Below are 13,622 nucleotides of genomic sequence, written 5' to 3'. Positions count from 1 at the left end.
AACATCAACAGCTTTGCCCCCATCCACAAGTCCAGTCATCTCATCATAGAAAGCAATCAGGTTGGTCAGGCATGATTTACCCTTGGTGAATCCATGCTGACTGCTTCTGGTCACCTTGTTTTCCTGAAGGTGATGATGTTACTGAAGAAGTAGATCAAAACTATGGTTAATAATTGAACTGAAATATATTTTGTATCATTTTTTCCCTATTTTAGACTTAAAGTCCTGACAAACAAAGCTTCTGTGATGCTGTTTATGAAAGGAAACAAGCAGGTAAAGATCTCGAAAATGGTTTCATTGTATTTTCTTTTGATGCTCACATATGCTGGGAAGGGACTGTTAAACTTCTTTTCTTTTTGGCAACTGAAATTGGAGTGATATCAGGAAGTTATCTGTCTGACTTGCTTCTACAAACCGTGCAAAGCAATCTATAATTTATCTGACAGTTATCAGTACTTCAGCTGAGCACATTGCTGTGGTGATGCAATCATCTCACTAAAACTTTAGTTACATTCATCAGCTTCATCTACATCATTTATACTATTTGTGTTTGAATTATCTCCCCCTTTTGGTTTTAGTCCAAAAGTCCGTGTGCTGATAGTTTTGTGTTTAGCAGATAATAGATCACTCTTAGTTCTCTCTTGCTGCTTACGTAGTCAGACTCTCACTTGTGAGGCCTACCCTTCAATTATTACCTGCCATGTTGATCCTAGACATCTCTTTTGGCATTTCCCTTTGTGGCCTAGCTGAGTATTTGTCCTATCCATTTTCGTTTCTCTGCTTTTGTTATGTAAATTTTCAGCATAGCTTAAAAAAGATGCTAGATAATTTTATGGCACCACATACCATAAATGATTTCTTTTTACATGTGTGAGATGGTGTCTCTGAACTGCCATTTTTTATCCCCCCAGACTAAAATAAATTTGACCGAAGACAGACAAGTGTTGTTAATTAGGATTGAAATGGTAATAAATGACTAACTCAAAAGGTTAGCTTGTTTCTCAATGTGTCACATAACATAAACTGGCCTCTCTGTGAACAATGAGGCAGGTACAGCGGTATGGGTGAAAATGTAAACTTTCGATTTGGAATGATGGATACTAGGTGATGACCCCCTACCCCACTTAGTAATCTGATTTCATGAAATGTTTATTCAGTAGTTTTGAGGGGATATATGTACAGAAGGAGCTCTGCTTCAGGTGGGGAACTAGGCTTTTCCATGTATGATTCCCTCTTTCCATTTCATTTCTTTTTTCTCTGAGCTCAATTTCCTTATTACTTATAACTAAGGCTCAGATTTTGTCATGGATATTTTTAGTAAAAGTCATGGACAGGTCACAGGCAATAACAAAAATTCACGGAAGCCTTTGACCTGTCCCAGACTTTCACTAAAAATATCCCTAACAAAATGGGGTGGCAGATTCAGCTCATAACCCACTGCTGCTGGAGCTCTGGGGTCCCCCGCTGCCACTAGGTGAGTGGGAGTTTTGGGGTCCCCCAGCACTGTGGCTGAGCAGCTCTGGGGGTCCTGCTGCCCATGGCAGCAGGGAGCTCTGAGGGGTTCCACTCCACTTGCAGGGGTGGGAGCTGCAAAGATGGGTGGCTGGGAGCTCCGACCCCAGGGCAGAAAATAGCACAGAGGTCAATGGAAGTCATAGATTCTGTGACCTCTGTGACATAATCATAGCACTTCTGCTGACTCACCAGGTTAGCAAGTGTTGGAATCCTGAAGGGAGATGCTAACTCATTGTTAGCCTTAAAAACAGCCAGTTGTAGAGAGGCTCCGTAGCCTCAAGTTCAAATTTTAGTTTTTTGCATCTGAGCTGCCAAAAAAGTCAAATCTTCAAGGAGGGGCAGGTAGTCTGGACTAAATAATGTGTATAGATTGTGTTTCAAGCAGGATCCCATATGGGAATAAGCAAAAATAGATAATTCCCTTTCAAAATGAGAATGAATCTTTGTGCAGATGCAGAATTTACCAAGTCAGTCCAGAAAACTGCTGCCTGTCTTGCAAAATGGACAGCGATGGGTAAAGGGAAAAATATATGGGGAATAGTAAGCTTCTCTTTTTTACTTTTTTTTTAGTAAGCTTCTCTGTTTAGAAATAAGATTTTATGAAATGTGTGAATCTACAAGTACTATACTTCTTGGGCAACTTCTTAACTTTGGCTCTCTTTGAATACTTTTAAGAGAGAACCTGCATCTTAGCTGTAACCAGTTTTCAAGACCAAAATGGATGAATGTGGAAAATGGCTTCACTTGGGAAAACTGTCAGAACACCAGCTCTCATAACAGAAGAAATGAGGGAGATGATTCTCAGTGTTTTCATTCACTTTACAAGTGTTTGCAAGTGAGAAAGAGACAAATTGCTCTGCGAAGTTAAACTTGGCAGAGCAAATGTAATATAGCTGTTAAGGTGATTGTGGAAGGAGGACAGCAGAGAGGGTGCACATCAAGAAGGGTTATTTCTTAGAAATAAAACAGATTAACTGGGTTGTGATGTGAAAATCTGGAATTTTCTTGGCTTAAGAACTTTAAAACTTCACAAAACTTGAAAAATAGTCTTGTAATAAGTCTTTCTCTCATTTTAGATGGCAAAATGTGGATTCAGCAAGCAAATTATAGAAATCCTAAACAGCACTGGGTACGTAGCTATTATTTAAAACACAACTGATTTGTAATGAATAAAAGTGCAATATTTATAAGGAAACTTACAAGGTGGAAAAACGCCAGGTAGCAATAGTAAATTGAATCATTCTAATGGGAGAATGGCTTTTTCACTCACCTAAAAATGTATTTATAAACATGTAAAGGAGGCATCTTATTAATGCCTTAAAAATAGAAGGCTTCAGTGGAAAGAGAAACGACAAGAGGGAGATGCCTGGTGTGGTGACTGAGTTCACAGTACATTTAGTAGAAGATTAACATCTGCCAGTGGTGATTGCTGGAATGTGGGAGGCAGTTTAAGCACATTCAAAGGTCTGTTGAACAAGTTCACTGTGTGATCATATTAGTGAATTACTCCTCCTGATTATTGCTGGACATGTAACTCTCTTGTTCTGCGTGAGACGTTGCATAGTGCAAATAGTTGCTAGTTAATTCAAATCCATAATGGTTGCCAGCTATTTAGCTCAATAGTCGCTGTAGAGAGAGATGGAAAAGCAGCTGGCATTTGATAATTGTAATAAAAATGGAACTTATTTCCCTACTTAAATTTATTTGGCTACTAAATTAAATGCAGTGAGTACACTATATGTCACATTACCTTCAAATTAAATAATAAAAAGTAACTACTTAGCTTGGTGGTAGCTAGACTAACTAACAGCGAGCACTGTGAATGCCCTTCTCATCCTCTCCTCTTTGCAATCTGATTGTTGACTACAGAAATCCTTGCACTCTGATTAGCAACTTCTAGAATTCCCTTTTGCCCACAATAAACATGGCTGACTCAAATTCTGAGTGTCTTGCCATGCCTAATGTCTGATTTCCCATCTTCCCCTACAGCTCCTTCTTGTCCCTTGAGAATTGCTTAGCAGCTTCGCCCCTTGAATAATTCCATTAAAAAAAAATTATATAGTCTTATTTTGCTGGTTAAATGTGTGACTGGCAAGGGCAATCAACAATAATTGTGGCCCTATGAATCAACTGAGAGCAGTAGCCAATCAGAATGGAGATTTGTAAGGTTCAGAAACACCTCAAACAAATCCCTGCCTGTGTTTCAATGCCCATCAGCCAATCAGAGCATAAGAATTTGCCTACTGTCTGGTGTTTATGAAATAACTCTAGTCAGAGTGCAAGGAATTATTAACAAAATAAGTGTACTATTATGGATCAGCAACTTTGCCTGCGATGTTAATAGTTTATTTTGGTGTCTAAAACTTTTTCTATTCTTAATCACTATGTTGGCGAACCGAATGATCTTAAATATCACATTTATTTTGCACACTTAAAGCAGATGCTCAGTTTTTCTTGTGTAACATGTCACTCTGTCTAGTCAGCGTAAGTAATCGTTCAATTAAATTGGGTATTTTTTTGGTCTATACTAACTTTTGATTTTGATGTAGATGCTAATAAAGATGTAGTATCTGTAAAATAAGTAGTCTGTTGCTTGGAGTATTTAATGGCTAATTACCAGATGTCCCACTTAAATAGCTGACTTTCTGCAGTCTCTTGCCTATAGATTATAAATAGATATCTTGTGAGAGTCTCCTATATTATGGATGGTGGCTATCTCGTAGTGTGAAAAGAAATAAATGTGTTATATTTTTGTGGGTATTGTGTTGCAAAAATACATAATTCATTTTCATCTTTATTTATAGTGTTGATTATGAGACATTTGACATATTAGAGGACGAAGAGGTAAGTCTGAGTCTTTAACCTGGTCTACACTACGCGTTTAAACTGATTTTAGCAGTGTTAAACCAATTTAACGCTGCACCCATCCACACAACGAGGCCCTTTATATCGATATAAAGGGTACTTTAAACCGGTTTCTGTACTCCTCCCCGACAAGAGGAGTAGTGCTGAAATCGGTATTACCATATCGGATACAGGTAGCTGTGGCCGGAATCGACGTTATTGCCTCTCGGCGGTATTCCCACAGTGCACCTTGGCTGCTCTGGAACAGCATTGAAATTGATACGTGGCCAGGGTAGACTAGGAAAAGCCGCCCGCAAACGGTGAATTTCTTTCCTGTTTGCCGCGCGTGGAACTCGATCACACGCGGTGCGAGCAGTCCGCAAATCCAAAAAAGAGCATCCAGCAATGGACACGGAGCGGGCGATACTGGAGTGATTGCCGTATATGGGGAGGACAAATCTGTTCTGATGAGAGGTTCAATTACAGAAGATGAAATGCAAGCATGTTGAAAAAAATCTCGCAGGCTATAATAAGTCATGGACAGTGTGTGGGAAGGGTACGGAAGCATAAAGAAGAAAATGGACGCTCATGGAGGGAGGGGGTAGAGGACGCACTAGTCCCACAATCCGCCAGCAGTCATCCGCGAAAGTATGTATTCTTGGCTGAACTCCTAATGGCCGGTACGTCAAACCATGTCGCACGGCGTGAAATACTCAGGGCTACTATCCGTCAATACCCCTGTCCCCGTGAAAGAAAAGGGAAAAAATCGTTCTTGACTTGTCAGTGTCACACATGTTACTGCAATGCTGCTGAGAAACGCGATGCGCGCAAGTGAACAAGTACCTCGCCCTCCTTCGTTTTTCCCACCTCCCTCCCTCCCCGGTGGCAGTACGGTATACATGACTGCTATCTTGTCAATCATCAGCCCAAAGAGTGCTCCTGCTGAGTCCCAGGTGAGGTTGGCTGGGGTCGGTCTTGGGTAAAATAGGAATGATCCCGGTCATCCAATTCGATCGGTACATAACTGGCTGTAAACTCTCATCATAGCACCTAGGGGCGTGACTCCATTAGCCCTCCGCTTTCGTGTAAAGAAAAGATCCGGTAACTCCTGGACTAGCATAGCAGCGGATGCTGGCCCTCCCCCTGCACCGTGATGGTCTCTGACTAATCAATATGCAGCTTGGAGCTGCCTCCCAATTTATAGACGAGCAAGTCAGTGGTGCTATTCCGCATCTTCTTACTGGTCATACACAAATGGCGGTGGGGGGGGGGGAGTGCAACGGTAGGCAGGGGTGGGGGAGCAGCGGAAGCACAGGTGGGTTGTTTGGCAGGGGGCAAACCCCTAATGATGACCATGGTAGCCTCAATCATCTTCTGCTGGGATCTGACAGGAGCTGCCTGTGATCGCGTCTGGTTCTATGAGTACACGGGTTCTCTAGTCCCTGTGCAGCCATAGGATTCCTAGGGAGGTACTGACGTCTATTTTTAGATAGACATAAAGGAGGGTATTGACTCAGGGAGTCATTTCCATTTTGTCTTTGCTCTCGCCAGCTGACCTCAGCCAGGGGCACCCGAGGACAGGCAGCAAGACGACAAATCACGGAACCGTCTCGGCTATGTATCTTACAAAAGGCAAGAATGTTTACTGTGTATCACGGCAGGTACCGCCTCTGGAGCAGACATCCAGTAGACATACGGTGTACAGAAAAAAAAAAAAAAAAAAAAAAAAAAAAAAAAAAACAAGCTGAACGGGTTATGGTGCCATGCATGGAATCTCCAGAGCAAGCCAGGAAAAAAGGGCGCGAAATGATTGTCTGCCGTTGCTTTCACAGAGGAAGGAATGAGTGACGACATTTACCCAGAATCACCCGCGACGCTGTTTTTGCACCGTCATGCATTGGGGTCTCAACCCAGAATTCCAATGGGTGGGGGAGACTGCGGGAACTATAGGATAGCTACCCACAGTGCAACACTCCAGAAATCAACGCTAGCCTCGGACCATGGACGCACACCACCGAATTAATGTGCCTAGTGTGGCTGCGTGCACTCGACTTTATACAATCTGTTTTACAAAACCGGTTTATGTAAAATCGGAGTAATCCCGTAGTGTAGACATACCCTTAATCTCGTCCCCTCGACCCCACAGATGTCACTGTTACATCTACTACAGTAGTAAAGCTGCTCTGAAGAGTCTTAAAGTTAAAATTATTTTCCTTAGGTGCGGCAAGGATTAAAAACATATTCAAACTGGCCAACATACCCTCAGTTGTATGTGAAAGGTGAACTTGTTGGAGGGCTGGATATTGTTAAGGTAAGCAAGTGGCGACTCCTGTTAAAAATGTAAATTGACTTTTCTAGTGTGAACTTCTAAGAGAAATATTTTCTAACTGCCATATACATAAGCTCCTGTGTAATGGCTTTAGATTTTGAAATGGAATGACTTGGTTGGTTTTACTGTGACTACCATTATTTCAACATATGATTGAAAGGAGCTTTTAAATCTCCAGCATGCTCACATACTCTGATACAGCAACGAAATGTATTTTCTTGACAGCAGTCAGCTACCTTTACCGTAAAGACCATTTTTACCCTGTGGGTGCATTGTTACAGGTTTCATTTGCTTTTTAGTTTTACTTTTGACATTGCTCTTCTCAAATAAGGTGGTGAGACATTTTTCCTAGCAAACTGTCTCATTCCTGGAAAAAAAAAAAAGTGAGGTTTATTGTAGTATTTTGAACAGACCCTGAAGCAACAAAAATAGATCTGCATTTGTTACTGTGGTTTTTGATTTTTGTAACAGAGCAGGCAAAGTCTTCTAAATGCCTAATACTCCTGAGTTCATTCTTGTCTGAATGTTTTATAGGCAATGCACATTGTAACTCCTGGGAAGATATAATCGATGCATCCCATTTAGCTCTGAAAATAAGCTGATGTTACTTAAATTATATAGATGATTTTTTAAAATTTTATTTACTTACTACAGTTTTGGGGTAACTCATACATTGATCAATAAGTATAATTTTGAGCATCAAAGAAGTTGGAATGTGTTATACGCACCAGTAGTTTTTGAAAAATAGTCCAATACAGCTGTTGATCTGTTACTGAGAGCTCACTTTAGTGATACATTCTACTGACATATGCATCTTACAGTAATTTGAAGATATGTTATAAAATAACTGTCAATATGCATGAATATTCTGCTTGTAAATGTTTTCTGTATACAACTAAGAAAAACAGAACATTTCACACTAACTGAAATAGACTGAATGACTTATAATTTGAACTAAATTTAACTAACCAGACTAGGGCATACATGTACTTCTAAATTATAATTTACACCAATTCATGGTTTTAAACTTTAACAAATTTTATTGACGGATCGTGATTTTTTTTTTAATTTTCATTTGTGTAGCATGTTGAGTGTTTTATTTCTGTAAAACTTTTTTAAAATACAGAATTACAAAAATTAATTACTTGTGGTTGAGAGAGACCTCTAGTGGGTTATTTAGTCTCTCTTCCTGCATAGTGGACAGTTTCATGTTTTTGTCATGAAAACCATCCTTGTTGAATTTGTCAGAGGTAATTGCAAAATATACATGCCCTGAGTTACTATTCTATAATTTCTTTACAGGAACTAAAGGAAAATGGTGAATTGTTATCTATTCTGAAGGGAGAAAATTAATGCAAATGGACATGAATGCTAATGATGGGAACTGAAATACAGCAAGAAATGATTCATTTATTGGTTACATTGGAGCAATCAGCAATGGAGTGGGAGTAATTAAAAGCTTCTGATTTGCTCTTTATACTTCACGAAGTCATGCTAGATCTATATGTTAAAGTAATTTTTCACCAAAAGTACAAAACTGTATCAACATCTTCAATTAAACTGGAATGTTAAACATTTTTGTTTTCATTGCACTCTATGTAAATATAAGTATATTCATTTTACTTAGACAGTTTAGTTAGGTGAATTGTAGGGGACAGTTTACGCTATCTGATACATTTTAATCCTTTACAGTATTTAGTTTGTGGGCATGCAACTCTCTTTAGAATAATGTTGTGACAGACAGCATACCTATTGTCAGTGTCTCTAATTGTTTTTTAATGTCCAGTGAACAAGAAGAAATGGTACCGAAACCTTTGTCCAGAGTACTATTAAGTCATTATTAATGAGCTTCAGTTGTACATTATTTATCTCCATTGTCTAAGCAGTTACAGCAATTGTTTGCTAACTTCAGATGTTCTTCAGCCTGTTCTTCATATTTAAATTAAGATGGAGATTTAAGCCAGTAAATTTGAAGTTAAGGCTATTCTGGTGTACCCTCAGTGCTGCTGCTGTAGAAGGAAATAAAGTAGCTACTTCCTTCCTATGAGATATTTCTCAACAGTTCATCTTGTTCTTCTCCCTTCAGTCTATGTACCTAGAGGACTCTTTATTTTCTTGTTTTAATCCTTCTTTTGAAACCTGTGGTCTCAGTTCTTCCACTTAATGGTAAAAGACTTTCTCTCTTCAATCATAATTGAATGGACAGGGGGAAAAAGTCCAGGAAACTAACCTGTGTGCCTAAGCACAGCTTTACCATTAAACAGAAGTACTGCATGTAATGCTCAAAAATCGTCTTGGAAAATGAAATCCTCTGTTTGTCCACTGAAAAAAATACAGCAACGGCAATGCAGGAGTCCTTACGTTGATGAGGCAGATGTATCTCAATGCTGACCTGAAAGGCCCCTTCCTCAAGTGAAAAAATATTCAGTATCCAGATCAGTTCAATCCTTGTCAGATTTGCTGAAACTAACAAGGTTGTCTCTTGTGGTCGTGTGAATTTTGTGATGGCTTCTAGGAATTGAAGTGAGACCACCAACTCATTTCACATAGGACACCTCATTTCAATTAGATGGTATCTAGTAGCAACTTTCAGTCACTATCGGCCTGGGCTGGATTTGATTTGATAACCTAGAAGGTTGGGCAAATTTTGAATCTAAACCACTTGGCAGCATTTGTGGGTTTACATTTTTATTGCTGCATCTAAGTAGTATTTATTTACATTATTAAATCCTTAACAATGATTGCTATTTAAGTCTATCAAAATATGAATAGTATGGGAATTGTCAGCAATTATTTTAAAATATTGTATATTTATGGTTGAAAAATCAGTTTTAATCTCATAACAGGAAATCATGTCCTTGTCATGAAAACAAGCTTTAATTAATCTCTTAGGTATTTCTTGCTAGTAATCATTGCCTACCTCATTAAAGAAAATTATACCAAAATGTACTATCCCTGTGGTCAAATTAGGTTTTAGAAACTTTAACTAAACTAAGATTAAATACAAAATTCAATTTATTCTGCAGTGCTTTTAAAAATTAGTGTTTCCTTCAAAATTCAGTACTAAAGGTACACCAAACTGTGTACTTTATAATCTGCACAAAATATTGGTGGTCTTTTCCTATTTTTCTGCAAAGACTTATTAAGGGATGTATTGAATTTTCACATTAAGATTTCATCATTTTACAAAATGCTGCGATAGGTATGGAGGACCACGTGGCTCGGACAGAGACATCCCTTAGGGGAGGATCTATTAATGGAGATTATGTTCTAGTAAGGAGGAGAGGATGGAAGATGATAAAATACAGGTAAGATCTGATGAGAAACAGTCAAATGAAAAAGTCCGATTCAGTACATCATGTAATAGGAGACAGCTACAAAGTGACAAGTTCTTAAAGTGCTTATATACCAATGCTAGGAGTCTAAATAATAAGATGAGTGAATTAGAGTGCCTTATATTAAATGAAGGTATTGATATAATAGGCATCACAAAAACTTGGTGGAATGAAGATAATCAATGGGACAGTAATACCAGGGTACAAAATATATTGGAAGGACAGAACAGGTTGTGCTGCTGGAGGAGTGGCACTATATGTGAAAGAAAGTGTAAAATCAAATGAAGTAAAAGTCTTAAATGAACCAAACTGTACCATAGACTCTTCATGGATAGTAATTTCATGCTCTAATGATAAGAATATAGGAGTAGGGATATATTACCACCACCTGACCAGGATGGTGATAGTGACTGTGAAACGCTCAGGGCGATTAGAGAGGCTTTTAAAATAAAAGTCTCAATAATGGGAATTTCAGCTATCCCCATATTGACTGGGTACATGTCACCTCAGGACGTGATGCAGAGATAAAGTTTCTTGACACATTAAATGATTGCTTCTTGGAGCAGCTAGTCCTAGAACCCACAAGAAGAGGCAATTCTTGATTTAGTCCTAAGTGGTACATAGGATATGGTCCAAGAGATGAGTATAGCTGGACTGCTCGGTAATAGTGATTATAACATCACTGTGGTGGAGAAAACACCACAGCAGCCCAACACTGTAGAATTTAATTTCAGAAAAGGGATCTACACAAAAACGAGGAATAGTAAAGAAACGAGGAAACTTTTTAAAGGCACCATAATAGAGGCTCAACTTAAATGTATACCCCAAATTAAAAAAACGTAGTAAGAGAACCAAGAAAGTGCCACTGTGGCTAAAAAACAGAGTAAAAGAAGCAGTGAGAGGCAAAAAGCCATCCTTTAAAAAGTGGAAGTTAAATCCTAGTGCGGAAAATAGAAAGGAGCATAAACTCTCTGGCAAATTATAAAAATATAATTAGGAAGACCAAAAAAGAATTTGAAGAACAGCTGGCTAAAGACTCAGAAGTAATAGCAAAAACTTTTTAAAGTACATCAGAAGCAGGAAACCTGCTAACAATCAGTGGGGCCAGTGGTTGATCGAGATGCTAAAGGGACACTCAAGGACGAAAAGGCCATTGTGGAGAAACTAAATGAATTCTTTGCATTGGTCTTCACGGTTGAGGATATGAGGGAGATTCCCAAACCTGAGCCATTCTTTGTAGGTGACAAATCTGAAGAATGGTCCCAGTTTGAAGTGTCATTAGAGGAGGTTTTGGAACAAATTGTTAAACTAAACAGTAATAAGTCATCAGGACCAGATGGTATTCACCCAAGAGTTTTGAAGGAACTCAAATCAGCTTCTGTACCAAATGACTGGAGGATAGCTAATGTGATGCCAATTTTTAAAAAGGGCTCCAGAGGTGATCCTGGCAATTACAGGCTCGTAAACCTGACTTCAGTACCAGGCAAACTGGTTGAAACTATAGTAAAGAACAAAGTGGTCAGATGCATAGATAAACATAATTTGTTGGGGAAGGGTCAACATAATTTTTGTAAGGGAAATCATGCTTCACCAATCTACTAGAATTCTTTGAGGGGGGTCAACAAGTATGTGGACAAGGAGAATCCAGTGAATATAGTGTACTTAGATTTTCAAACAGCCTTTGCCAAGGTCCCTCACCAAAGGCTCTTAAGCAAAGTAAGCTGTCATGGGCTAACAGGGAAGGTACTTTCATGGATTGGTAACTGGTTAAAAGATAGGATACAAAGAGTAGGAATAAATGGTGAATTTTCAGAATGGCAAGAGGTAAATAGTGGTGTCCCCCAGGGATCTGTACTGGGTCCAGGCCTATTCAACGTATTCATAAATGATCTGGAAAAAGGGGTAAACAGTGAGGTGGCAAAATTTGCAGATGGTACAAATTACTCAAGATAATTAAGTCCCAGGCAGACTGCAAAGAGCTACAAAAGGATCTCAAAACTGGATGACTGGGCAACGAAATGGCAGATGAAATTCAATGTTGATAAATGCAAGATAATGCACAGTGGAAAACAATCCCACCTATCCATATAAAATGATGGGGTCTAAATTAGCTGTTACCACTCAAGAAAGATCTTGAGTCATTGTGGATACTTCTCTGAAAACATCCACTCAATGTGCAGCGGCAGTCAAAAGAGCAAACAATGTTGGGAATCATTAAGAAAGGGATAGAAGGTAAATTAGAAAATATCATATGGCCTCTATATAAATCCATGGTATGTCCACATCTTGAATACTGCATGCAGATGTGGTCATCCCATCTCAAAAAAGATATATTGGAATTGGAAAAGGTCCAGAAAAGGGCAAAAAAATGTTTAGGGGTATGGAACGGCTGCCATATGGGGAGAGATTAATAAGACAAACTTTTCAGTATGGAAGAGAGATGACTAAGGGGGGATATGATAGAGGCCTATAAAATTATGACTGGTCATAACACAAGAGCTTCTCATAACACAAGAGGTAGGTGTCACCAAATGAAATTAATAGGCAGCAGGTTTAAAACAAAGTATTTCTTCACAAGTATTTCGTCAACCTCTGGAACTCTGCCAGAGGATTTTGTGAAGGCCAAGACTATAATTTAGAAAAGAACTAAAGTTCATGGAGGATAGGTCCATCAATGGCTATTCACCAGGATGGACAGGGATGGTGTCCCTAGCTTCCATTTGCCAGAATCGGAATGGGCAACCGGATGGCTCACTTGACTACCTGTTCTGTTCCTCTGGGGCACCTGGCATTGGCTGTTGTCAGAAGACAGGATACTTGGCTAGATGGACCTTTAGTCTGACCCAGTATGGCCTTCTTATGTTCTGAAACTAACTGACAATTGACAAAATACATGAACAAAGCACATGATTCATTCTCTTTGCTTACTGATCACTTTATTGCTAATGTATAAAATTCAATGGGTCTCCCAAACATTATTGCAAATTTTAACCAAGATTTGCTGTTTCTGGTATTCATTGCTTAGAAATAAAATGGTTTGCATTGAATTTTGGTAAATTCCAAAGAGCAGGCTTTTTCAGACAAAATAGAGTTTGATGGGTAAACATCTCAAAAATAGTTAATACCAGGAGTAACTCTTATGAACATTTTACTTCTAACCATATAATTAGTATATGGCTCAATCCAAATCCTCATGAAGTCAATGAAATTGGGCCCTCTATAGCTATATGGCTGTAGTCTGATCTTATTTATAGAGGAAGCATTGAAAAGTGTTGACTAGCTATGTGGTGGTTCCTACAGTGAGGATTTTGTAATTTGGAGGATGAGGCATGGGATGGGAAAATGAAGGACGTTAGGTGTCACCATAGATTTGCACATTTAGTGTTTTGAATAATTAAAATGAAACAATAGATATAAATTATGAAATAAGTATTTTTCCTTCTTAGATGTTGATACGTTGATGGAATCTAACCTACGTGGAAGGATGAAGGATTTTTTTAAATGGGTATACTTCTCTTCAACAAATATAGTTAACAAGCCTGATTCATCCTTGTGCCTCTTATGGGATGTCAGTGCAGTTATGCAGCTTAAGGATTTGA

At 38.8% G+C, this 13,622-nt stretch overlaps 1 protein-coding gene across 2 annotated transcripts in view; it reads left to right on the top strand.

Annotated features, from left to right (window-relative positions):
* The window catches only part of GLRX3 (glutaredoxin 3), a 44,436-nt gene extending 35,933 nt beyond the window's left edge, over positions 1–8,503 (top strand). For both annotated transcript variants that reach the window (XM_032766136.2, XM_075072732.1), the window contains exons 7-11: positions 216–273; positions 2,592–2,644; positions 4,320–4,359; positions 6,578–6,670; positions 7,991–8,503. In XM_032766136.2, the coding sequence (XP_032622027.1) occupies positions 216–273; positions 2,592–2,644; positions 4,320–4,359; positions 6,578–6,670; positions 7,991–8,041 (295 nt within the window). In that variant the 3' untranslated portion in view covers positions 8,042–8,503. The remainder of the gene's footprint in view (positions 1–215; positions 274–2,591; positions 2,645–4,319; positions 4,360–6,577; positions 6,671–7,990) is intronic.
* The last annotated feature ends 5,119 nt before the right edge of the window (positions 8,504–13,622 follow it).

Source organism: Chelonoidis abingdonii, chromosome 15 (assembly GCF_003597395.2).
Source record: "Chelonoidis abingdonii isolate Lonesome George chromosome 15, CheloAbing_2.0, whole genome shotgun sequence".
In the NCBI taxonomy this organism is placed as follows: Eukaryota; Metazoa; Chordata; order Testudines; family Testudinidae; genus Chelonoidis; species Chelonoidis abingdonii.
Note: the sequence above shows the minus strand (reverse complement) of the source record. Positions and strands in the feature narration are given on the sequence as shown.